Source organism: Anolis sagrei, chromosome X (assembly GCF_037176765.1).
Source record: "Anolis sagrei isolate rAnoSag1 chromosome X, rAnoSag1.mat, whole genome shotgun sequence".
In the NCBI taxonomy this organism is placed as follows: Eukaryota; Metazoa; Chordata; class Lepidosauria; order Squamata; family Dactyloidae; genus Anolis; species Anolis sagrei.
In genome coordinates this window covers 48,858,099-48,884,934 of record NC_090034.1, presented here as the reverse complement: position 1 = coordinate 48,884,934, position 26,836 = coordinate 48,858,099, and the positions used below count along the sequence as shown (strand labels likewise).

The window sequence follows — 26,836 nt, the reverse complement described above, 5'->3', positions numbered from 1 at the left end:
AACAGTTGTTTTACCATTTCTATGTGATATTGTTTTATGCTCATGTACCGTTTATGTTATATACTGCACCTTGGAGTGCCTTTGTAAGCCGCCCCAAGTTCCCTTGCGGAGATGGTGGCAGGATAAATAAATAAATAAATAATACTTATTATTATTAGACAACAAAAAGGCAAGGAAACAAGACCGGAAAAGATGACAAAACGAGACCAAAAAGACAAGAAAATAAGACCCTAAAAGATAATGGAATGAGGCCCGGAAAGACAAGGAAATGAGATCCAAAAAGGCAAAGAAACAAGACCAGAAAAGATGTCAAATAGAGACCCGAAAAAACAAGAAAAGGAGACAATAGAAGACCTGGAAAAAAAATAAAGTGAAAACAGATGAGTATGAATTTATAATGAAAAGACAAAATGAGACCCCAAAAAGATGACAAAGAGGACAAAAGCAGAATTTACTCACACAATGGATGGACCGTGAATGGCCGTCATGGCTGGCATGAAAGTCCGGTAAAGAGAATGGTTGAAGACTGGTGACCGGATATTTGCCAAAACAGCGTCCAGGAGCGGCTGACAGAGATATTGCTGTTTTGTTGGAGGGACTACTGGTGGCGGAGGGGTTGGCTAAACGGAAAATAAATTATAAAGTTAATATTAATTACTATAATTGTATGTATTAATGTTATATTAATATATTAATAGAATATAAGAATAGATTATATTACATTATTGTTATATTCTATGTTACATTATTATTCTAAGTTATTAACATATTATTTTATTGCATTCTAATAATATATTAAATAATAATAGAGTTCAGCTCTAACGCATCCCAGATATCACACAAAAATACTGCAAGTTATTTCAAAAGGTACATTCCCCATATTAATTTTTATTATTATAATATATATTGTCCTTATATGATATTCAATATATTATAGGGTATTAAAATTATATATTTTATAATTCAAATTATTAATAGAACATCATTTATATAATATAATCTATCTATTATTACATTATATTTATATCAATTATATATTATATTAATGTATTGCTATATTGTATTCAAGTTATATAATCTTATACAATTAACATCACATTCTAATATATAATTTATATAAAACATGATATCTATAATATAATGTAAATTAATATATTAACATGATATAATTAAAAGACTGATTTATTATTATATATTAATACATGTTATTATAATGTATTATTATGTAATACTATATAATAATAATACTACTAATATAATAATAATAATAATAATAATAATAATAATAATAATAATATAATTCCACTCTAACTTATCCTGGGGTTTTTCGAATAGTACGTTTGCCGTATTAATTTTGAAACAGCCATGATGTATGTATGTGTGTGTATATATATATATATAGAGAGAGAGAGAGAGAGAGGAGAGTGAACCCATTACGAGGTGACACCATTAAAATTAAAATGTGGGAATCAAATCATGGCCGCTCTTAGGATGTCAGCGCAGCCGTACGGCTCTTACTGCCCCCATGTCATCCTTGAGCTTCTCCAGAGCAATTTCACACTTCTGCAAGGTCTTCAGTGGACACCTAAAATAATAATAATAATATATAATAATAATTAAGGAAAAGCTTTTCCCTGATATTAATTTCAGTTATGTCTGACTCTGAGGGTTGGTGCTCATCTTCATTTCTAAGCCGAAGAGCCGGCATTGTCCATAGACAACTCCAAGGTCATGTGGCCAGCATGACTACATGGAGCACCATTACCTTCCTGCCAAAGTGGAACCTATTGATCTACTCACATTTGCATGTTTTCAAACTGCTAAGTTGGCAGAAGCTGGGGCTAACAGCGGGAGCTCACCCCACTCCCCGGATTCGAACCGGTGACCTTTCAGTCAGCAAGTTCAGCAGCCCAGCGGTTTAACCCACTGCGCCACCGGGGGCTCCATATAATTATGCAATAATTATTATAATATAGGAACACTTAGAAATAATATATTTAGGAATAATAATAGTAATAATAGAAATAGTAATAATAATGATCATATTTGTATCAATGTTTGCTCGACAATAATAATAATAATAATAATAATAATAATAATCAATTTTATTTCTTGTTACCGTTTGGAAGGGTCCGTCAGGATATCGAGCAAGCTCTTCATTTTGCTCAAATCTTTCTTCCTGTCTAAATAAGGAAATATATGATAATAATAGTAAATGGATAAACAAATAGCTACATCGACAATATGATACTAATAGATATAATGATGTTGATAGATACAATAATAATACTAATAGATGGATAAATAAACCTCTACATCAACAATATGATACTAATAGATATAATAGTAATAATCTGATAAATCACTACGCCGAGAATATGACCAGGAAATGAATAATTCAATATATGACCTTCATTCTTGTCGATCTTGTTGATCATCCGCCTCAAGGGGTCGATGTACTTGGAGAGCTGCTTGAGCTTCTCCAGGTACTGCTGCTCCTCAGACTGGTTTGAACTGGCTGGACTCATGACGGAACTGGGATTGCCTTCGGAGAGCAAAATGGAAGGTTTAAGATGGGAAGTAGGAAAAAGAGAGAAGGAAGGGATGGGATGAGAACAAAGAAAAAAGGAAGGAGAGGAGGAAAAAGAGAAAGACGAGAGGTGGAAGAGAAAACTAAGGTAAGGGGAGCAAGAAGGGTAGAAGGAAGAGAAGTGGAAGGGAGAGAAGAAGAGAAGAAAATAATAATGAGTAGAAAGAAAATAGAAGAGTAAAAAGAACACGGAGAGGAGGAAGACAAGAGAGGTGGAAGAGGAAGACGAGAGAAGGAAAGAATGGAATGAGGAAGAAGAAAAGGAAAGAATGGAAAGAGGAGGAAGAGACAATGAAGATGGGAGTATGAAGCAAAAAGAAATATGAAGAAGAACAGGACAGAAGGGAGAAAGAAAATGAGGGATGGAGGAGAAAGCAGGGAGAAAGGAGGAAAGAAGGAAAGGAGGAGGAAAAAAAAGAAAAAAATAGAAGGGAAGATTGGAGAGAACAAGGATAGGAGGAAAAGAAATGGAATATGAGGAAGAAGAGGGAGGAAGGGAGAGAAAGAAAGGAGGATGGGGAGGAAAATTGAGGGAGAGGAAGGGGGGGAAGGAAGAGAAAAAAGGAGAGAGAAATAATGAGGACAAAGAACAAGTATGAGGAAGAGAAGAGATAAAGAAGAGGAGAAGAGGAAAGAGAGCCTGAGGCAAGGAGAAGAAATGCAAAAGAAACATGCAGTAGGAAGAAGAGAGTGAAGAAGATACAAGGAAGGAAAGAAGGAGATAAGAAGGAGAGGGGGCGCAAGAAAGGAGGAAGAGAGCAAAGATACAACTGGAAGAAGGAAGGGAAGTACCTGGGGTGTTGAGGGGTCCTGGCGAAGGGACACTGAAGTTCTGGGGGGTCCTTGCAGCTGCTGGACTCTGAGAAGACGGTTGTGGGGAAGGGCTGGGCAGGAAGCCACCAGGGGATGGAGCAGGGCCTGAGCTGCAAGGAGAAAGAAGAGAAGAACATCAGGAAGAGCTGGAGAAGGGAAAAAGCAGGCCTTCTCAGAGCTGGAGATAAGAGAAAGTTGGATTCTGCTCTGGAGAAAGCAGGCCCTCTCAGAGCTGGAGAAGGGGGAAAGTAGATGTTCTCAGAGCTGGAGAAAGGGGAAAATTGTTTCTCAAAGCTAAAGAAAGTAGGTCTTAGACCCATCGCAAACTAGCCTCCTGAGGGAGCAAACTGTGCGAGCACGTCCTTGACGTCATGAGACTCCGCCCCTTTCTCTGCCTCTTTCTCCGTGCCAGAGTGGTTTTTCCTTTGCTAGGCAGCATTGCCAGCGTATTCTCTCAGTTGAATTCTGCCAACTGAGAGAGTACGCTGGCAATGCTGCCCTAGCAAAGGAAAAACCACTCTGGCACAGAGAAAGAGGCGGAGAAAGGGGCAGAGAGAGAGGCGCAGTCTCATGACGTCAAGGACGTGCTCGCACAGTTTGCTCCCGCAGGAGGCTAGTTTGCGACGGCTCTTAGAGCTGGAGAAGGGGGAAAGACCATCTCAGAGCTGGAGGAAGCAGGCCTCATAATTGGACAAAGTAGATGTTCCCAGATCAGGAGGAAGTAGGCCTTCCCTAAGCATATGTAGAGAGAAAGTAGGCCTTCTTTTACAGAGTTGGAGAAGGGAGAAAGGATAGCACCTGACGTTGGAGTTGGGCTGGGAGGTGGGCTGCGGAGAGGGCTGTGGCGGTGGAGGGGGCATTGGCGGCGGCGGAGGTTGCGGGGTCTGGGCCTGCTGCTGGACTGGCGACGGGGAAGACATCATTGTGACCTGTGGAGGAAGCAAGAACAATGAAGGATGACCCTTGATGACCCTTGACTTTGGATCACCTCTTTCCCAGAAATACCTGAGGTGGCATCTGCATAGAATTTGGTGGTGGGGCAGCAGCAGCGGAGACGGTAGCGGCCGGTGGGAAGCGTGGCCGGATCTGCATCCCGCCTCTGGCCATCGCTGCAGTCATCATCTTGGAAGGAAGGGAGGTCAAAGGTCATTGATGCAGATATTGGCCAATCAGCTCGCACTACCTGTTTGTCCAAATGCATGCCCCCCTCACCTGGTTGGAGGCCCCCATTTGGGCTGCCTGGGCCGCGGCCTGCTGCTGTTGCTGCTGCTGCTGTATGGCTCTGGCCTGGGAGTCGGGGAAAGGATAGGTTCAATATGGCTGCAACTATTGTCAAGAAAGGACAGGTTTAATATGGCTGACAGCTACAATTTTTCCAAGAAAGGAAGGATTCAATAAGGGTGCCATTGTCAAAGGACAGACTATCAGAAGAACAAAGAAGAGTACTTAATATACCAATAACAACAGAAGAAATACAAAACTCAATAAAAAAGTTGAACAACAACAAGCACCAGGACAGGATGGATTCACGGCACTATATTATAACGTATATGAGGAAGAAATAATACACCATTTAAGGGAAGTGATGAATAAAGCACTAAAGGAACAAATAATCCCAGATACAAGGAAAGGAGCCAACATTACTATGATACATAAATACTGACCCTACAGATGTGAAAAACTATAGACCAATCTCAATATTAAATATAGACTATAAGATCCTCACAAATATACTGGCTGGCAGACTAAAGAATTTTCTAAAAGACTGGATAGAAAGAGATCAAACAGGTTTTTTACCACAACGCCAAATAAAAGAAAATATAAGGAATATATTCAACATAATAGAATACTATAATAAAAATAATTCTTAAAATAGCATTAGTATTTTTGGATACTGAAAAAGCCTTTGACTACATAAACTGGGATTTTATATTCCTGTTATTAAAAGAATTGGATTTTGGCTTCTGTTTTACAAATGCAATTAAAATGTTGATTATAAGTTATACGAATATTTTAGCAGATCTTCTCAAAACATTCCTGAAAGACTGGATACACGAGAACCAAGCAGGCTTCCTACCCCAGCGACATATAAAAGACAATGTGAGAACTATAATAAATCTAATTGAATATTATGACAAGAATAACCAAAAAGAATTGGCGCTACTGGCATTAGGCGCGGAGAAAGCATTTGACAGACTAAACTGGGACTTCTTTCTACTATTCAATGAAGAATTTAAATTTATGTACGCTACAAAATCAATATATAATAAGCAGGAGGCAAAGATAATAATAAATGATCAGTACACTAAAAGCATAAATATAAGCAGAGGAACAAGACAAGGATGCCCTTTGTCTCCTCTACTATATATATTAGCTCTGGAAATATTGTAAAAAGATATTAGAGAAGACAACAACCTGAAAGGAACCAGGATTTAAAAAGAACATTTCAAAGTGTGAGCTTTCGCGGACGACCTAATTTGTATAATCGAAAATCCAACAGAAAACAATGCATTGGCTACAGAAAATTTCAAGAATTTGGAAGGGTATTAGGATTTAAGATAAATAAAAAGAAAATTATGATCCTGACAAAAAATATATCAAAGGCAAGACAAGAAATATTAAAAGATCTGTCTTGAATACAAGTCATAAATAAGATAAAATACCTAGGAATCAACATAATGCCAACTAATTTGCAGCTGCTAAAGAACAATTAAGAAAAAAAATGGAAAGATATAAAAAAGGACCTGGAAAGTTGGAAAAACCTAGGACTATCACTCCTAGGCAGGATAACGGCAGTAAAAATGACCATATTACCAAAAATGCTGTATCTTTTTCAAACAAATACCATTTCTAAGAAGGCTCCAAATTTTCAAAATCTGGAATTCAAACCTATCAAGATTTATCTGGCTGGGGAAAAAAGCAAGGATCAAATTCAAGAATTTTACTGACTAAAGGAAAAGGGGAGGCCTGGGGCTCCCTGACTTAAAGTTGTGCTATGAGGTGTTGCGCTAGACTGGATAAGAGACTGGATAACCCTCAAAAAATGAAAACTGCTGACATTGGAAGAGTTTGACCTCAGACTAGGCTGGCATGCCTATGTCTGTTACGATAAAAGAAAGAAAGAATAAAACTTCACAAATCACTTAATCAGAGCAGCCCTGATCAAAATATGGGAAAAACATAAAGATTTTTTTTATAAGAAGACCCCACTATGGATTAATCCGTTGGAAGCAGACCAAAGAAGGGAAACCGGAGGGGAGGTATGGCCTTCATGCAAAGAAATTTTAAAGAAACAAAATGGGAATTTCTTAATAAAGACTCAAGAGGACCTAAATGAAAAATATAAAGGCATCTCATGGTTCCAATACAGACAAATTAGAGAATGTTACAATTTGGACACAAAAAAGAGGTTTAATGGAAAAGAAGATGCTAAGGGACAAAATAATGTACTCTCAAAACAAAAATATTACTAAAAATTATCAGACATTATTGGAGTGGGCACAGGAAAAAGAAACGGTCAAAGAGTGCATGGTGAAATGGGCTTCAAACATAGGGCATACAATTGGACTGAATGAGTGGGGAACAATATGGAACACCAAATTAAAACACACTTACTCACATGAACTACAGGAAAACTGGTATAAAATGCAGTATTAATGGTACCTAACATTGGAAAAAATTGGTGAAATATTATAAAAATTCAGATGCCAAGTGCTGGAAATGCAAAAAGAATACAGGCATCTTCCTCCACATGTGGTGAAATTGCACTATAGGAAGAAAGTATTGGAAAATGATCCATGATACCACCCAGAAAATCTTACAAGAATGGATAAACTTCAAACCAGAACACTTTCTGCTGGGAATTACAGACACAAAATGGAAAAAAAGACATCCTCTTCACCTACCTGACAACGGAAGTGAAAATCGTATTCGCAAGATACTGGAAAACCAAAGAAACCCCAAGAAACAAGAGTGGATGGCAAAAATTGTAGAGATCATGAAAATTGACATTCTAACACAACAACTATCTCATAGCCAAAACAAGAGAAGGCAAAGTTTTTGTTATAAAAGAAGAAATAAAAGAGTATTCCAATTCTTTGGAACTGACAAGGAAGCAGTATACTAAGTGACAACAAAGAACCCAAACATTTCACACCCACAATCAAGAGAAAGGAAGTTGTGTAAATATCCCAGCCCCCCCCCCCCACTTTACTTTGTACTGCTCCCCCAAACCCTCCCCACATGCAAAACCTTTGTACCTTCCCAAGCCCCTCCCTTTTTACTTTTTAGCAGGAAAAAAAAATAATTTAAAAAACCCCAAACAATTAAAGCAATATACGAAACACAAGAAGCAAATATCTTAATAAATTGACAAGTTTCAAAATAAATAAATAAAGGGACAAGACAAGGATGCCCATTATCTCCACTATTATTTATATTAGTATTAGAAATACTACTTAACTCTATAAGGAGAGACAATGAAATTATCAGGACCAAAATAAGAAAAGAAAATTATAAAATAAGAGCCTTCGCAGATGATTTAGTACGTATAATACAGGACCCGATTTATAATATACAAAAATGGACTGAAAAGACTGAAGAATTTGGCAAGCCATCCAGTTTTAGAATAAATAAAATGAAAACAAAAATGACAAAAAATGAAATCGAAGAAGTAGAAGAAAAATCCAGGTTGAGTGTATCAAACAAATTAAAATATTTAGGATTAACAATTACACCAAGTAATGCACAATTTTTGAAAAACAACTATGAAATAAAATGGAAAGAATGGAAAGAATTAAAACAAGATTTGGAAGAATGGAACCACTTGAATTCTATCATTAATGGGCAGAATTGCAATAATCAAAATGAATATACTGCCAAAAATGCTTTTCCTGTTTCAAACAGTACCAGTAATAAGAAATAATTACTACTTCAAAATATAGAATAAAGATTTGACTAAATTTATTTGACAAGGGAAAAAACCTAGGATCAAGTTTAAGAATTTAACAGACAAAAATGGGGGGAGGATTTAGCCTATCAGACTTAAGAATATATTATGAAGAATGTGACTTGGCCTGGGTCAAAGAATGGGCAATGTTAAAAAATAAAGGATTTTAACATTAGAAGGCTTTGACTTAAGAGCTGGATGGCATGTATATTTATGGTATGAGAAAACAAAAATAGAGAAAAAAATGGGAAATCATTATATTAGAGCATCCTTAATAAAAAATTTGGGAGAAATACAAGAATAGAATGTATCCAAAAACACTATTATGGATCTCACCTATAGAAGCCTTACATAAGAGAGAATTAAGTCAAGACAGTTGGCTTACCAATAAGCAATTAATAATAATAATAATAATAATAAAACAAAATGAAGAAGTTATACTTAAATCATAAGAAGAAATTAAAGAAATAGATAAAACATCTCATGGTTCCAATATAAAAGAAAGCTTAAATAAAGATAAGAAAAAAGGTTTTATAGAGAAAAACATCTTCTGGGACACAGTAATGAATACAGAGACAAAGTTAATCACCAAAATCTACGAAAAACAGCTGGAGTAGTCGACAGAGGAAGAACAAGTAAAAGACTGCATGGTGAAATGGGCTGTGAATACAGGACATACAATAAAATTAGAAGAATGGGAAAAAATCTGGAGTAAAAAGCTAAAATATACATACCCTTGTGACCTTAAAGAAAATTGGTACAAGATGATGTACTAATGGTATTTGACACCACAAAATTATCAAAATTTTATCCAAACTTAAAAGACAAATGTTGGAAATGTGAAGAACAAATGGGAACTTTGTTCCGTATATGGTGAACTTTTGTTAGCAAAGACATACTGGAGAGCAATACAAGGAAAAATGAAAGAAAAGTAGACATCATAATTCAATTTAAACCAGAATCGTTTCTATTAACAATAATAGACCTTGAAATACATAATCAAAAAGATAAATTATTTACATACCCAGTAACAGCAGCCAGAATAATATATGCTCAAAAATGGAAGAAATACTAATAATACAAAATGAAATTTAAAACTAATAGACATAATGAAAATGGATAAATTAACTCAATTATTAAGTCAAAATATCCCGAGGGGGAAGAAAGCAACAGATCACTGCTATTACAATATAGGAAACAAGAAAAAAATAAACTGGACAGTGAGTCAAAGAGGAAACAACAAGAATAACGAACAAGAGAGAAAAGCACAATGACAACAGATTGTGGGGAAGAATGGAAGTCAACTTTTTTCCTACACCCACCCCCACTCCTCATTTCCTTCAAGTTTTTCCTCCTGTTCCCCCCCCTTTTCTCCGTTGTTCCGCATCTCCCTATACCTTCCCCTCCCACATTATACCACTTTCTCTTTTTAAAAAGATTTTTGTGATAATATTCTGCAATAAACATTATTTGAAAAAAAGGGCAGGTTCAATATGGCCGCCATTGTCAGGACAGGATGGATTCAGTATGGCCGCCAGTGACAATATAATCAAGGAAGGATAGATTCAATATAGCCATCATTAAAGAAAGTGTGGGTTCAATATGGCTGACATCTACAGTATCTTCAAGAAAGGAGATGTTCAATATGGCCACTATTGTCAAGAAGTAATGGATTCGATATGGCCAAAATCTACAATATTTCCAAGAAAGGAAGGATTCAATATGGTCGCCATTGTCAAGAAAGGACAGGTTCAATATGACTGCCAGTCACAGTCTTTCCAAGGAAAGACAGCTGTCATCTACACTACTGTCAGGAAAAGACAGAATCAATGTGGCTGCATCTACAGAATTGTCAACAATATGGGCTGCCAGCTACAATATAGTCAAGAAAGGGCAGGTTCAATATGGCCGACATCTACAGTATTGTCAAGAAAGGACAGATTTACTATGGCCGCCATCTACAGTATGGCCAGAAAAGGTAAAAGTCCAATATGGCCGCCAGTGGCAAAGCAAGGACAGATTCAATATGGCCGCCAGCTACAATATAGTCTATAAACGACAGATTCAATATGGCCACCATCAACGGTATGGCCAGGAAAGGGAAAGGTCCAATATGGAAACCAGTGTCAAAGCAAGGAGGGATTCAATATAGCTGCCAACATGTCTCCCATCAGGCTCCAAGGACAGGACTCACCTGCATGGCTTTCAGGTGCTGTGGGGTCAGGGCCACGGGCATGACTTGTCCCGGAATCTGACCTGGAAGGTTCTGTGCCTGTGAGACCATGGGCTGCGGAGGGATTTGGGAAGCCTGGGCAGCTGAAACTTGCTGCTGCTGCTGCTGCATCTGTTGGATCTGCTGCTGCATGACTTGTTGGGCAGAGGCTGGAGGAGGAGGCTGTTGTTGCTGCTGCTGTTGCTGCTGCTGTTGTTGTTGTTGCACTTGGACGGCCTGCTGCTGGAGCTGCTGCTGCATCTGGGCGATGCGCTGGAGCTGTTGCTGCTGCTGCTGCATCTGTAGGGGAAAGGGAAGAGATGTGGGTCTGGACTCCAAATCCAAGCTTCCCCCTCAAGACTTGTAGATGAGACTCGATACTCACTTAGGACTCGTAGTTGGGTCTCATTGTTGGGACCCTTAGAATCATAGAATCAAAGAGTTGGAAGAGACCTCATGGGCCATCCAGTCCAACCTCCTGCCAAGAAGCAGGAATATTGCATTCAAATCACCCCTGACAGATGGCCATCCAGCCTCTGTTTAAAAGCTTCCATAGAAGGAGCCTCCACCACACTCCGGGGCAGAGAGTTCCACTGCTGAACGGCTCTCACAGTCAGGAAGTTCTTCCTCATGTTCAGATGGAATCTCCTTTCTTGTAGTTTGAAGCCACGGTTCCACATCCTAGTCTCCAGGGAAGCAGAAAACAAGCTTGCTCCCTCCTCCCCGTGACTTCCCCTCACATATTTATACATGGCTATCATATCTCCTCTCAAGCCTTCTCTTCTTCAGGCTAAACATGCCCAGCTCCTTAAGCCGCTCCTCATAGGGCTTGTTCTCCAGACCCTTGATCATTTCAGTCGCCCTCCTCTGGACACATTCCAGCTTGTCAATATCTCTCTTGAATTGTGGTGCCCAGAACTGGACACAATATTCCAGGTGTGGTCTAACCAAAGCGGAATAGAAGGGTAGCATTACTTCCCTGGATTTAGAGACACTATGCTCCTATTGATGCAAGCCAAAATCCCATTAGCTTTTTTTGCCGCCACATCACATTGTTGGCTCATGTTTAACTTGTTGTCTACAAGGACTCCAAGATCTTTTTCACATGTACTGCTCTCGAGCCGGGCATTGTCCCCCATTCTGTATCTTTGCATTTCGTTTTTCCTGCCAAAGTGGAGTATCTTGCATTTGTCCCTGTTGAACTTCATTTTGTTAGTTTTGGCCCATCTCTCTAATCTGTCAAGATCGTTTTGAATCCTGCTCCTGTCCTCTGGAGTATTGGCTATCCCTCCCAATTTGGTGTCGTCTGCAAACTTGAGGATCGTGCCTTCTAACCCTTCATCTAAGTCATTAATAAAGATGTTGAACAGGACCGGGCCCAGGACTGAACCCTGCTTGTGGCACTCCGCTCATCACTTCTTTCCAGGATGAAGAGGAAACATTGGGGAGAATCACCCTCTGGGTTCGTCCACTTAACCAATTACAGATCCACCTCGCCGTAGTTTTGCCTAGCCCACATTGGACTAGTTTCCTTGCCAGAAGGTCATGGGGAACCTTGTTGAAGGCCTTACTGAAATCCAGGTATGCTACATCCACGGCATTCCCCGCATCTACCCAGCTTGTAACTCTATTGAAAAAAGAGATCAGATTAGTCTGGCATGACTTGTTTTTGATAAATCCATGTTGACTATTAGCGATGACCACATTTGTTTCTAAGTGTTTGCAGACCACTTCCTTAACAATCTTTTCCAGAATCTTGCCTGGTATCAACGTGAGGCTGACCGGACGGTAATTGTTTGGGTCATCCTTTTTTCCCTTCTTGAAGATTGGGACCACATTGGCCCTCCTCCAATCTGCTGGAACTTCTCCCGTTCTCCAAGAACTCTCAAGGATGATTGCCAATGGTTCCGAGATGACTTCCGCTAGTTCCTTCAATACTCTTGGGTGTAGTTGATCTGGCCCTGGGGACTTGAACTCATTTAGAGCGGCCAGGTATTCCTGGACGACTTCTTTCCCAATTTGGGGTTGGACGTCCTCTAATCCCTCATCCACTCCATCTTGCTGAGGTTGAAGATGATTTTCTTCTTGTGAGAAGACCAAGGCAAAGAAGGCATTAAGTGGTTCTGCCTCTTCCCTATCCCCTATCCCTTAGATGGGATTCTAGCTGAGTCTTGTGAGTTTGGACTCGAAGTTCAGACTCATATTTGTGAGATATATGGGACTTGGAATTGGGGCTCATATATGGGACTCAATGGTCAAACTCATAGTTGAGTCTTGCAGATGGGATTCGGACTTGCAGTTGGATCCTGTATATGGGACTTGTGAGTTAGAGTTGGGACTTGTATTTGAGTTTCACAGTTTGGATTCGTATATGGGACTCAATGGTAGAACTTGTAGTTGGGTCTTGCATATGGGACTTGTAGTTGGGACTCATAGGTGGGACATATATGAGACCCATAGTTGGGTCTTGAAGTTTACTCTCATATATAGGACTCAAAGTTCAGACTTGTAGTTGGGCCTTGTGTTTTAAAACTCATAGTTCGGATTCAAAATTCAAGCTCATAGATGGGACATGTATGGGACTCATAGTTAGGGTTCAGACTCATATATGAGACTCATTGTTGGGTCTTGCATCTGGGACTTGAAGTTGGGGCTCGTATATACAACATGGGACTTATATATGGGATTCAAAGTTGGAACTTGTAGTTAAGTATCATCTATGAGACTTGTAGTTGAGTATCAAGTTTGAACCTGAGCCTTGTATATGGGTATCGTAGTTGGGTCTTATAGATGGGACTTGTAGTTTGGACTCAAATTTCAGGCTTGTAGTTGAGCCTTGTATATGGGACTCAACACTTGGACTCATAGATGGGCCTCATAGTTGGGTCTCATATATAGAACTAGATGCTCAGACTCAGAGTTGGGTCTCATATTTCAATTGCAGACCCCCGATTCTTGAGACCCCCTTTACCTGCTGCTGGCTCTGCTGGTGCAGCTGCATCTTCAGCATATGCTGCTGCTGCTGCACTGCCTGCATCTGCTGCTGTTGCTGCTGTGCCTGCTGCTGCTGTTGGGCGGCAGCAGCAGCTGCGGCAGCCTGCTGCTGTTGCTGCTGCTGCGCCTGGAATTGCTGCTGCAGTGCGGTCTGCTGCGCCTGCTGGAACTGCTGCTGTGCCTGCTGTTGCTGCTGTTGCTGCAAGGCTGCTGCGGCTGCCTGTTGTTGTTGTTGTTGCTGTTGTTGTGCCATTTGCTGCAGCTGGAGCTGGGCTGCAAGAGGAAGCAGGTGAGTCGGGGGCCCAGATACTAGGAACAATGCACGTCCGGGGAACAGATGATACTAGGGATGATGGGAATCGGAGCCCTTTTCTTGACTGCCCTTATATCCAGAATAATGGGAGTTGGGGCCCCGAATACCAGGAACCATGGGAATGTGGGGTCCCTTTCTTTTCTTGACCATTATTTCCAGGGCGATGGACTTACTTGGCTGCCCAGAGGGAGGGCCGATGCCAGGGATGCCGTGGGGCCCCATGGGGTTGGCCCCGGGGCCTGAGGGCTGCTGCTGTCCGGGAAGGGGACCCATCTGCTGTCCCAAAGGGAGGCCGGCCATCCCTCCCATGGGGGCCCCTTGAGGCGGGGGTCGGGGCCCCAGCCCCATCGAGGAGGATGACCCTCCGCCACCACCTCCCCCTCCTCCTCCGGCCGGGGGTCCGCCTCCGGTCAGTGTCTGGAGGGCGTTCATAGGGTCTGCAGAGAGAGAGAGAGAAGAAGAGGAGGGAGGAAGGAAGGAAGGAAGGAAGGAAAGAAGGAAAGAAGGAAAGAAGGAAAGAGGGAAGGTAGGAAGGAAAGAGGGAAGGAAGGAAAGAGGGAGGGAAGGAAGGAAGGAAAGAAGGAAGGAAGAAAGAGAACCAAAGTGGGAGAGGAAGGAAATGAAGGAATAATAAAGGAAAGAAAGGGAAGGAGGGAGGGAAGAGGGAGTGAAAGAAGAGAGATTCCCCTTCTCTGTCTCAAGGCACTGACCAGTCCAGAGGTCAACACTGGTCAGCAAAGGTCAATATTGTGCAGTCCAATGACCAGTCCAGAGGTCAAGTGACCAGTCCAAAGGTCACAACTGACCAATCCAATGGTCAACACCTACCAGTCCACAAAGAGAAAGAGAAGAAGGAAGGAAGCGGAAGGAAGGAACGCCCTCCTCTGGCCCAAGGCACTGTCCAGTCCAAAGGTCATGAAATAACCAATCCAAAATACAACACAGACTGGTCTAAAGGTCACAAACTGACCGGCCCAAAGGTCGGTCATCTCTGCTTGGTTGTCAAGACAACAAGATGGCACTTCTAACTTGCTCAGAGGATGCTCTTCAAGTAAGAGAAGGAGGGAGAGCTCCAGAAGGGGGGAAGGAAATAAAAGAAGGGAGAAAGAGTGGAAGAAGGAAGGAAAGGAGTGAAAGGAAGGGAAGAGGCAGGGGGAAAGAGGCAAAGGAAGGTAAGAAGAGATTGGAAAAGGGGGATAACAGAAGGGACAAGGAGAGAATTAAAAGGAAAGAAATGGAGGAAAGGAACAATAGAAAAAATAAAAAGAGGGAAAGAAGGAGGAAAGGAAGGAAAGAAAGAGGAAAGTTGGAAGGGAAAGGGAAGGCAGGAAAGAGAGAAAGAGAAATGAAAAAAATGGGAAGAGTGAAAGGGAGGAAAGAGATGGAAAGGAGGAAAACGGGAAAGGAAGAAAAGGAGGGAAGAGGATGAAAGGGAAAAGAAACGGAAGGAAGGAAAGGAGGGAAGAGTGAAAGGAAGGAAGGAGACAGGAGGGAAGATAGAAGGGAAATGAGGAAAGAAGAAAACAAAGTGAAGAGGAAAGAAAGGCCAGGAAGAGGGAATGGAGAGAAAGGGAAGGAAAGATAGGAGGGGAAAGAAATGAAAGGATAATAAAGAAAAGAAAGGGAGGGAATGGAAGGATAGAGGAGAAAAGATGGAAGAGGAAGAAGAAATGGAAAAAACAAAAGTAGAGAAAGGAAAGAAAGGGAGTGAAGGAGAAGGAGGAAAGGACAAGGAAATGAAGGAATAATAGAGGAAAGAAGGGAGGGAAGAGGGAAAGGAAAGAGAAGAAAAGGAAAGCAAAAGAATAAACGAAAAGAAAGTTGAGGAAAGAAAGGAAGAGGAAGGAGGAAAGGGAAAGGAAATGAAAGGAGGAAAATAGAGGAGAGAAAGAAAGATGGAAAGGTAGAAAAGAGATAAGAGTGAAGCTGGAAGGGGAAAGAAGAGGAAGGGATAATAGAGGAAAGAAAGGGAGAGAAGAGGGAAAGGAAGGAAAGAGGAGAAAAGGTGGAAGGGGAAGAAGAAATAGAAGGAGGGAAGAGGAAAGGAAGAGATGGGTGAAAAGATAGAATGGAAAGATGAATGGAAAAAGAAATAACGGGAGGGAAGAGTGAATGGAAGCAAAGAAGAAAAGGAAGCAAAGGGAGGAAGAAAAGGAGGGAGGATATGAAGGAAATAGAGGAGAGGAAAGAAGGGAAGAGGGAAGGAAAGAGGAAGGAAAGGGAGACATGAGGGATGGGACGAAAGGGAAAGCAAAAAGGGAGGGGAGAAGACAACCAATGAAAAGGAAAGGAAGGGATGGAAGAAAGGAAGCAAAGAAGGAACGGTGGAGAGGAAGGCTCTTACCAGCAGCTGCAGCGGAAGCCATGGACTTTTTATTGTCTGGGAATCAAATAGAATTCAGAAATTACAAAGAACATGCCAAGTTGAAGGATAATTGCCTTTAATGAATTAATATAAAGATAGATATAGATGAAGATTTAGATGGCTGGTTAGATATATAGACATATGAATAGATAGACAGAGATGGAGAGAGAGAGAGAGAGAGAGAGGTAGATGGATAGATACAGAGATGGATAGAAAGAAAGAGACTGATCGATATAGATACTTACGGATGTCCCGGAAGTGGATGATTAAGCGGGCCACCAGGGAAAGGTATTCCTCCTGAAGGTGAACAATACATTAAATGTATGTTATGTATGTATTTGTGTTAATTACCAATACTGTTGTTATTATTTGGGAGGATGGGAACAGCTCACTGACCCTGGTCTTGGCCTTCATGAAGACGTGATTTTCCATGTCTTTGCTGGACTTGTTGTGGGCCACGCCAGCCTTCCGCATGGCCTCCTCTCTGGAAAGGAGGGAGGGAAGAAGAAGGGAAGGAAGCCAAAAAGAAAGATGAGAGGAAGAGCCAAAAGAAGGAAGGAAGAAAAGAAGGAAGATTAAAGAGAAGGAAAGGAGGGAGGAAAGAAGGAAAGAAGGGTGAAAAGATGGAAGAAAAGAAAGAAGGGCAGAGAGGAAGAAAGGGGGGAGGATGAAAATAAGCGGTGTAATAAGAATTCTATTCTGTAAATATATTATTTTTTATTATGTTACACTCATATACACATTCTATTCATATCGTGTGGAGAGAAAAAGCAGGGTATACATAAAAGCATAATCATCATAAGTCTATTCTATAAATATATTATTTTTGGTAATAGTATGAAAGCTGGGTCCGGAAGCTCTGAGCCTTACGCTCTTTCTGCTTCGCTCCTTCAAGAGCGCTGTTTGCGCAACGCAGAATGGAACACAGATATTATAGAAGGAATGTAAGAATTCTTTAAAGGTAAAACCCTACCCCAAACCCTAAACCTTACCCTAACCCCTAAGCCTAATTCTAACCCTAACCCTAAACCTTACCCTAACCCTATCCCAAACCCTAAACCTATCCCAAACCCTAATCCTTACCCTAACTGCTAAGCCTAATTCTAACCCTACCCTAAACCTTACCCTAACCCAAAACCTTACCCTAACTGCTAAGCCTAATTCTAACCCTATCCCAAACCCTAAACCTTACGCCAAACCCTAAACCGTACCCTAACCCCTATGCCTAATTCTAACCCTAACCCAAAACCTTACCCTAAGCCTAATTTTAACCCTACCCCAAACCCTACTCTTACCCCATAGCCTAATTCTAACCCTACCCCAAACCCTACTCTAACCCCTAAGCCTAATTCTAACCCTACCCCAAACCCTAAACCTTACTCTAACCCTAACCCCTAAGCCTAATTCTAACCCTATCCCAAACCCTAAGCCTAAATCTAACCCTAACCCTACTCTAACCCCTAAGCCTAATTCTAACCCTACCCAAACCTTACTCTAATCCCTAAGCCTAATTCTAACCCTAAACGTTACCCTAAACTTTATCCTAACCCCTCCTTTCTACCTTTCCACCAAATTGAAGTGTATTCCCGCCCTCAGTGTGCCGCTCTCCCCTTCCCTTATTCACAACCGCTGTTGCGGAATGTGCGTAACATCCGGAGCTTCCAGACCCAGCAATCATACGATCACCTTTTTATTATATACAGTGTTCCCTCTGCGAAGTAGAAACGCCCCCTACTCTCTCCCCCTCCCTGTCTGTCTCACACACTCCGGACACTGGCAGCAGGAAGAGGGCACGGGCGCAAGGCGGCGGCCGCTTGCTCAGTCCCTCAAGGGGTTGGAAGGAGGCAGAAGTCCCTCGGCTGAGGGGCCGAAGGAAGAGAAGGCCCAAGCCCTCTCTCATGAGGGCAAGGAGGGGTGAGAAGCCCCGCTAGAGGCCTCGACGCGGCCTAGAATCTGCAGGCTCTACTAGGGCTGGGTGGCCTGACTGGGCCGCCAAAAAAAAAAAGCAAAACGGGCCAAAGGCCTGAAACAAGCCCTGTCGCCGTCGCTCGCCGCTGCTGCCGAAATTCGCTGCCACTGAAGACTCCTTTAGTTGAAGCAGGCACGGTGCCTTTAAAGCTGCCACGCGGGGGGGTTTCTGGAAAGACGCCCCCTGCAGACTCCATGGCCGGCGGGAGGGTGCCCACCACCGCAATGGGCCTTGCCTCTCCTCTTCTCCCTCCTCTGAAGGAAAGAAAGGAAAGGCGCTTCAGGGCTGGAAAGAAGAAGCCCCCTGCAGACTCCATGGCGGGAAAGTTCCTCCCTCCCTCCAGCCTCTTTCCTCCTCCGGCTTCCAAGCTTTCCTTCCCCCTTTGACCTTCCCTTCTCTACTCCAGGAGGGCTCTAAACTGTCTCTCGTTATGGAGAGAAGGACGACCTGGGCCTCCTACCCCCCCCCCCCAAAGAAATACTACCCACCCTTTTGGCAAGGCTAATAGACGCCGACTTTGGTGCGCTCCTTGGCGCCCTCCACCTGATAATCTCGCGTTTTTTCCCTCCTCAGTCCTCCCTCCCTCCAACCTTGAAGGGATTTCCTCTTCAGCCTTCAAGGCTGGAGGGAGGGAGGACTGAGGAGGAGAAACTTTCCCGCCACGCAGGGGTCTTCTGGGAAGGAGAAGCCCCCTGCAGACTCCATGGCCGGCGGGAGGGAAAAACCCGCGAAATAGCAAGTCCACGGTAAGTGAACTGCGAAACAGCGAGGGAACACTGTATATAATAAAACATATCTTCTTATTCATATCGTCCTGCTTTTCGTTGCGAGCCGCTTGAGTGAGCCTCTCCCTGTGGAGAGGAAAAGAACAATACGGGGTATAAATAAACATACGAAGAATATGTCAGATACACACGATAGTATTTATAGACATCCATGGTTGAGTCTTTTCTTAGCATGAAGCCAAGATGGTTTGTGGATGGCAGTGAAAACCACCGCGGTCGACTGGGGAGGGGCAAGGGTTGCTTTGCGACCTGGCGGGACCCTCTGGTCCGCTCGCGGTTTCCGTTGCCCGTCGGACTCACATTTGGCTGACCAGCTTCTGCCGGAAGTTGCTGCTTCGCCAGTCGTTTTCCTCCATGCCGGGAGGCTCACTTCCGGACCCCTCCCTGGAAGAACCGGGCCGTTTTTCGAGGAGAGAGAACTAAGCCAGGCCGCTTCCGGCCGAGACCGGAAATGCGGCTACTTCCGGCCATGAGACGCACTGCCTGCTGGGAAATGTAGTAACATTTATACAATAATATATTTAAATATTATTTCTAATATATATCCGTGATTTGGTGTTTTGTTTTTTGTTTTTTCAAGGAGTCTTTTCTAGCTCTGTTGCTTCTATTTGGCGAATAGGGGGCGGGGCCAAACGGTACCCGGAGCTGACGTCACGTCTCTTCCCTTTTCGCTCACATCGAAGGATAGATTCCTGTTTTCTGAGCTCAGTCTGATTTGGAAGTCTAACTGGAGGCCCCGCCCAACTTTGCGTGCCCTGCGCGTTGCGTCACCACGTATTAGCCGTTCTCGCGCGTGCGCACTTCAAGTTCCGCCTCCGGGGCCGCCATCTTGGCGCGTCGGCTTCGGTAGGCGGCCATGCCTCTCTGCTTCCCAGTTCCCCTTCCTCCACGGCCGCGGCTTACGCTTTTCGCCTCAGAAACCAGGCCTCCCTCTGGGTTTTCCTAAGGGGAAAGTTACGTTTACCTGTGTTTTCTAAGGGTAAAGTTGCGTTTTCTGAGGTGACGTTTGCCCTCAGGGGCATTCCCTGAGATTAAAACGTATTACAGCTGGACTTTTTGACGTAAAAGTTATTTTATCTGCGTTTTCCGATGCAAAATTGCTTTTTCTGAGGTATAATTTGCACTTTCTGGGGTAAGTTTATATTTTTTTACATTTGCCGAGGTGAAATTATGTTTTCTGATTAAAAGTTTGCCCTCAGGGGCGTTCCCTGTGATTAAAACCTATTTCTATTGGATTTTTTTTGTGATAAAACTACTTTTGGGGCGTTTTCTGAGGAAAAAGTTAGCATTTTTGAGGTAAACATTTTTTGTAGGTTATCTGAGGTAACGTTTGCCTTCAGGGGGCTTTCCTTATATTCAAACTTAATATATTGGAGTTTCTGAGGGAAAAGTCCTTTTTGCGATTTTGAGGTGAAGTTTGCCCTCAGTGTACTTTTTGAAGCAAAGGGTCCTCCATTGGATTTTCTGGAGGTAAAAAGCATCTCCTTTAGCTTTTCCCAAGGTAAACATTGCCTTTTCAGGGGCAAAAGTGCAGCTATTTGCATTTTCCAAGGTAAGAGAATCATTTTCCTAAGGGAAAACCTCCTCCGTTGGGAATTTTCTGAGGGAAAAAGGCATTTTCTAAGATAAAGGTGCCTCCCTTCACATTTGCTGAGGTGAAAAGTGCATCCCTTTGCCTTTTCCAAGGTACAACTGGCTTCCCTTGAATTTTTCTGAGGAAAATCCTGCCTTTTCTGGGGGGAAAGTGCCAGTATTCACATTTTCTGACTTAAAATGTGCCTCTCTTCACATTTTCTGAGGTGAAAAGTGCCTCTCTTCATATTTTCTACCTCCTTTGGCCTTTTCAGAGATGAAACCTGCCTCCTTTGGTGTCTTCTGATGTGAAAGCTGCCACTCTTCACATTTTCTGAGGTTAAAAGTGCCCCTATTTGTCTCCTGTGGGGAAAATTGCCTCCCTTGGATTTATCTGAGAAAAATCCTACCTTTTCTGAGGTGAAACCCGCCTCCTTTGGACGTACCAGGTGCCTGTCTTTAGGTTTTCAGAGGTGAGAAGTGCCTGCGTGTGCCTTTTGGAAGGGGACTCCTGACCGCCGGGGGGAGCATGTCGTCGTCGTCTCCCTCCTCCGTCCCGGAGGTGTCCTGGGAGCGTTCCTTGTGGTACGCGGGGCGGCTGGGGCGGTGGGAAGCGGCCTCCCGGCTGCAAGGCCAGCGCCCGGGGACCTTCCTGGTGCGGGACTCCTCCACGTGCCCCGGGGACTACGTCCTGTCGGTCTCAGAGAACGGCCGGGTCTCCCACTACATCATCAACTCCCTCCCCGGCAGCGGGGGTGGCAAGGGCCTCTTCCGCATTGGGGAGCAGCAGTTCCAGAGTCTTCCTGATCTCTTGGACTTCTACCGGGACCACTACCTTGACACCACTACCCTCCGAGAACCACTCCCCAGGTGAGTTTTCCAGGCAGGCAGGGGGGAGCAGAGAGGGGTGCAGCCCAGCCACTGGCAGAGGCATTCTTAGGATGATGGCCCCCTTCTCCCCCTCCTCAGGTGTGCTGCTACCCTGCCAGCCCCTGGCCAACCCCCCTCTTTCCCATTGGAAGGGGCCACAGAGCTGGTGCGGACACTGTATGACTTCGCCGGGAATGATGCAGAGGACCTCCCGTTCAAGAAGGGGGAAGTGCTGTCCATTGAGGAGAAGCCGGAGGAGCAGTGGTGGCGTGCCCGTAACAAGGAGGGCCGCCGGGGCATGATCCCCGTCCCCTACGTCCACAGGCTGGCCAGCAAAGGGGCCGTGGCTGCAGGTGGGCGCTACAGCCTCCCAGAGCCTGCCCATGCCTATGCCCAGCCCCAGGGACATGCCTCCCCCGCCGCCCAGAAGGGCCCCGTCTTCGCAAAAGCTGTCCAGAGGAGGGTTCCCTGCGCCTATGACAAGTCTGCCCTCGCCCTCGAGGTATGCACTCAATAATATATTATATCAGTGTAATTATATAATATAGTAATACTAATAACAATATAATAAAAACCATATTTAATAATAATGATCATATAATGGTGTAATTTTTTTTTTGTTGTGTCAGGAGCAACCGCTCCTGTTGTGAGAGAATTGGCCGTCTTCAAGGACGTTGCCCAGGGGACGCCTGGATGATTTTTTGATGTTTTATCATCCTTGTGGGAGGCTTCTCTCATGTCCCCGCATGAGGAGCTGGAGCTAATAGAGGGAGCTCATCTGCCTCTCCCCGGATTCGAACCTGCAACCTGTCGGTCTTCAGTCCTGCCAGCACAGTGCTTTAACCCACTGCACCACCGAGGGCAATGGTGTAATAATAATATAGTGCAGTAATAATTCTCTCAATGGATTCCCACTTTGTGGTAAAGGGGATTGCATGTTCCATTGAACCTGCAGGTGTAACTGTTGGAGTTATGTACTCCCAGGAGGGGCCGCAATCTGAAGACCTCAATGATAGATCAGGCAGAAAACAACATGATAAATATTACAACAGCTGTGAAGGCGGAAGGAGGTTGCAACAGATTGAGAAGTCACCATCATTGTGTTAACCATCCCACTGGTTGGGACATTCATTCTTTGAAGACTCCGGTGATCAGCTGTGCATTGACCTCCACATATAAAAACTCATGTACAGGCATCCTCCAAGAAAAAAAAACCAACAAAACTTCTATGGTGATCAGCGAGTGACAGTGGGAGCAAGACTCTTAAATCTGGAAGCCCCAAGTCAGACTGGCACATGGGTGGTGGATGTGGATTCAGTCATTCTACCTCAAGGTCCGAGGCAGTTGAGTAACTGAGCAGCCCTGTTTAGGATCCACTCTGCTCACCTCACAGGGAAAGGGGCTAGAAAAGGTGCCCTAAACATAGCCTGTCTCTCTCATCCCTGACTGAACTACTGAGTCCAGACGGGTCACCACCTTGCGGCCAAAACAAAAAAAAACAAACTTTGGAACACTGTTGGACAACACAGACTGTGAATGCCCTGAATGCAGAACTGCTACTATTGCAAGGGAGGTGGGATGCTTTAACATTGACCTAGCAGCACTTCATGAGACCTGGAGAACAGTAGAGGGGCAGCTGAAGGGGAAAAAAAGGAGGCTACACCACCTGGAAGGGACTGCCTGAAGAATAAGTAATGCACCTATCAGAAACTACCTGGTGAAGCACATGTCCAAAGCACCCGTCGACATCAATAAACATCTCTCATCACCCCTTTCAAGGAGGAAAGAACAGAATGTGGAAACTTATCGAGGGCATCTCCCTTCTAACCTCCGCTGGGAAAATCCTTGCAAGAATCCTTGTAAACCACCTTCTACTGGTCTCAGAAGACACCCTCCCAGAATGGCTTCCACCCCTCCAGAGGAATAGTGAACATGATATTCATTGCACAACAGCTCCAAGAAAAATGAAGGGAGCAAAACCAGCCTCTGTACATGGCATTCATTGACCTTGCAGACACATTTGACACAGCAAATAGCACTGCTCTCTGGACCATCCTCCAAAAAATCAGACGTCCTGACAATTTATGAACCTCCTGCGGCTCCTCCACAATGACATGATGGCAACAGTCTTGGACAGCAGTAGATCCCAAAGTGACCCATTTAATGTGGAATCAGGTGTCAAACAGGGATGTGTTATTATTCTCCACCTTCTTCGCTATGGTGCTTCATCTTGTTGATGGGAAGCTTCCCACCGGAGTGCAAGTCATCTATCCGACAGATGGCAAGCTATTTAACCTTAGCAGACTGAAACTCAAAACCAAGGTCACAACAACATGTTATAGAACGCCAATATGCTGATGAGAACGTAGTCTGTGCTCATGCAGAAGACCTACAAGCCACTCTAAATGCCTTTGCAGAAGCATACGAGAAGCTCAGCCTCGCTGAACATCAAGAAAACCAAAGTGCTCTTTCAGCAAAAGGTACCAGCCAATCCTTCTGCAGTGCCAGAAGTATAGCTTAATGGTGTAACATTAGAAAATGTTGACCATTTCCACTACCTTGGCAGCCACCTCTCTACAAAAGTCAACATTGACACTGAAATACAACATCGTCTGAGCTCTGCGAATGCAGCATTTTTCCGAATGAAGCAAAGAGTGTTTGAGGATCAGGATATTCATAGGGATACCAAGTTCATCATCATCATCTTTATTTGTACTCCACCATCATCTCCCCAAAGAGACTTGGGGCAGCTTGTCTATAAAACGATTGTCCTCCCAACCCTGTTATATGCCTGCAAAATGTGTACTGTCTACAGATGTCACTCTCAACTCTTGGAACAATTCCATCAGTGTTGTCTCCGAAAAATCCTGCAAATCTCTTGGGAAGACAGGTGGACAATCATCAGCGTTCTGGAAGAAACAAAGACTACCAGCATTGAAGCAATTTTTTTTTGTCGTGTCAGGAGCGACTTGGGAAACTGCAAGTCGCTTCTGGTGTGAGATATTTGGCCGTGTGCAAGGACGTTGCCCAGGGGACGCCGGGATGATTTGATGTTTTTATCATCCTTGTGGGAGGTTTCTCTCATTTCCCCGCATGGGGAGCTGGAGCTGATAGAGGGAGCTCATCCACCTCTCCTGGGATTTGACCCTGCAACCTGTCGGTCTTCAGTCCTGCCGGCACAGGGGTTTAACCCACTGCGCCACCGGGGGCTCAATTGAAGCAATGATCCTTGGCTATCAACTCCATTGGACTCGTAGCCACATTGTCCGAATGCCCAAAGATCACCATCTCCCAAAGCAGTTACTTTACTCCCAACTCGAAAACGGAATGTTGGTGGACAGGAAAATAGATGTAAAGTTGGGGTTAAAGATAACAAAAACTGCGGCACAGACACTGAGAACTGGGAAGCACTGGCCCTTGAGCATCTAACTGGAGGTGAGCTGTGACCAGGAGTGCTGTGGAATTGCGCTGAGGCGCAAATGGAGGGTGAAAGGGAGATGCCCTCACTGTGGAAGAACATGCAGGTCGAAAATTGGTCTCTACAGCCACCTACGGACCCACTGCCAAGACCCTACACTTGGAAGGCCATCATACTCAGACATATTTAATAAGAGTCATATAATTGTGTAATAATCATATAGTAATAACAACATAATAAAATCCATCTATAGCTATCTTCTATCTATATAATAAAAGTTGGTATTTGTGAATCTATGTATGTATGTGGATTCTGATGGCTTCCATGTCTACAGGCCACTGTGACCCCCACTGATAACAGAGCTGGACCAAACTTGGCACACAGACTCACTTTACATCCTGGTGAGGTTTGGCGGAGGATGGACCATGGATTATGGGATTTGCAGTACCTTCAGTTTGGCTCCCTCAGACTGTGACTCCCATGAATGACAGACCTGGACTAAACTTGGCACACAGACCCCCATGACCCACCTTAAGTCCTGGTGCAGTTTGGGGGAGGATGGACTACAGATGATGGGATTTGCAGTACCTTCATTCACTTCCACAGGGGACTGTGACCCCCACCAATGACGGATCAGGACCAAACTTGGCACACAGAATCCCCATCACCAACAGAACATACTGGAGATTTTTGGGGAAATTTTACCTTGATTTATGGGCGTTATAGTTCACCTTCATCCAGAGAAACTGACCTCCACCAACAATGAACCGGGACCAAACTTGGCATAGAGAAGCCCCATGACCAAGTGAACATACTGTAGGGCTTTGTGGGAATTGGCCTTGATTTTGGGGTTGTAGTTCACCTGCACCCAGAGAGTACTGAATCCAGCCAACGACTGATCTGGACCAAACCTGGTGCACAGACCCAACATGGCCAACTGTGAATACTGACAGGGTTTGGGGAGGATTGACCCATGATTCTGCGAATTGTAGTTCACCCACATCCTTATGTATTTTCTAAAAGCATTCATAAAAAACGACTTTTTTTCGAATAGCGTTACAGATTACCTAAGTGATATTACCTAACATCCCCACACATAATGCTTTTTTAAATAACCCAGGCATTGCCGGGCCCCCAAACTAGTATTTAATAATAATCATCATCATCATATAATAGTGTAATAATATAGTAACTATAACATAATAAAAGTGATGTTTAATTGGAGTGTAATAATATAATAGTATAATCATATATTAGTAACTATAGTAACAATATTTAATAAGTTTCCTATTAAATATACCACAAAGTTATTAGAAATGAGATTATTTATTTCTATAAAATATAATTATAGTGATAGGATTTTTATTCAGTATACCACAACAATGGATAAAAATGAGATGATTTATTTCTACAAAATATTTCTATGAAATATACTATAAAACCTCTTAAGAATCGGACTGTTTTCCCTATGAAATATATCACAAAAATATTAAAAAATGGATTTTTTCAATAACATATGTACCACAGAAATTATTTAAAAAATTGGACCATTTTAAATTATCACAAATCTGATTTTTCCTATAAAATATAAATGAATAAAAATCGGATTCTTTTTTTCTATATTGCCTCCTTGGGTCTCTTTCAGGTTGGCGACCTCGTGAGAGTGACCCGGATGAACATCAATGGCCAATGGGAGGGCGAGATCCAAGGCCGGAGGGGCCTCTTCCCTTTCACGCACGTCCGAATCATCGACCCTCAAAACCCGGATGAGAATGAATGACCTTCCCTTTCACTTCCTGTTTTGTTTTCTTCTCAACGAGAGCTTTGTTTTCGGAATCATTTAATATGTTTTTTCCCACCGTTTTCGTCCATCGAAGGATGGGAAACAAAGCAACTTTCCAAATGGAGGGAACCAATAACTTTTTCCCCAGTGAAGAACAATTTTTTAAAAATGTTTTATACATTATATTAAATATATATATATATA

At 43.2% G+C, this 26,836-nt stretch overlaps 2 protein-coding genes across 13 annotated transcripts in view; one reads left to right on the top strand and one right to left on the bottom strand.

The window, feature by feature from the left end:
• Positions 1-19,441, bottom strand: part of MED15 (mediator complex subunit 15) — a 22,049-nt gene extending 2,608 nt beyond the window's left edge. The window contains exons 1-15 of one of the 10 annotated variants that reach the window (XM_060785251.2): positions 19,290-19,441; positions 16,632-16,719; positions 16,481-16,532; positions 16,215-16,250; positions 14,044-14,307; positions 13,535-13,830; positions 10,546-10,863; positions 4,616-4,690; positions 4,409-4,525; positions 4,202-4,332; positions 3,383-3,513; positions 2,411-2,545; positions 2,120-2,183; positions 1,510-1,585; positions 460-620 (exon numbers count right to left, since the gene is read on the bottom strand). In XM_060785251.2, coding sequence (XP_060641234.2) covers positions 460-620; positions 1,510-1,585; positions 2,120-2,183; positions 2,411-2,545; positions 3,383-3,513; positions 4,202-4,332; positions 4,409-4,525; positions 4,616-4,690; positions 10,546-10,863; positions 13,535-13,830; positions 14,044-14,307; positions 16,215-16,250; positions 16,481-16,532; positions 16,632-16,719; positions 19,290-19,345 — 2,000 coding nt within the window. In that variant the 5' untranslated portion in view covers positions 19,346-19,441. Of the gene's footprint in view, positions 1-459; positions 621-1,509; positions 1,586-2,119; positions 2,184-2,410; positions 2,546-3,382; positions 3,514-4,201; positions 4,333-4,408; positions 4,526-4,615; positions 4,691-10,545; positions 10,864-13,534; positions 13,831-14,043; positions 14,308-16,214; positions 16,251-16,480; positions 16,533-16,631; positions 16,720-18,692; positions 18,945-19,120; positions 19,225-19,289 lie in introns of those variants that run through there. The other 9 variants (XM_060785254.2, XM_060785252.2, XM_060785246.2 and 6 more) reach the window with 9 other exon arrangements.
• Positions 17,991-26,836, top strand: CRKL (CRK like proto-oncogene, adaptor protein). 3 transcript variants are annotated; one of them, XM_060785261.2, is made up of 4 exons: positions 17,991-18,950; positions 20,837-21,431; positions 21,531-21,933; positions 26,495-26,836. In XM_060785261.2, the coding sequence occupies exons 2-4, from the start codon at positions 21,091-21,093 to the stop codon at positions 26,627-26,629; spliced, it is 879 nt and encodes a 292-aa protein (XP_060641244.2). In that variant the 5' UTR covers positions 17,991-18,950; positions 20,837-21,090; the 3' UTR covers positions 26,630-26,836. The 3 variants fall into 3 exon arrangements, with proteins under 3 accessions (XP_060641244.2, XP_060641245.2, XP_060641243.2); XM_060785262.2 differs by lacking the exon at positions 17,991-18,950 and adding an exon at positions 19,710-19,835; XM_060785260.2 differs by lacking the exon at positions 17,991-18,950 and adding an exon at positions 19,710-20,121.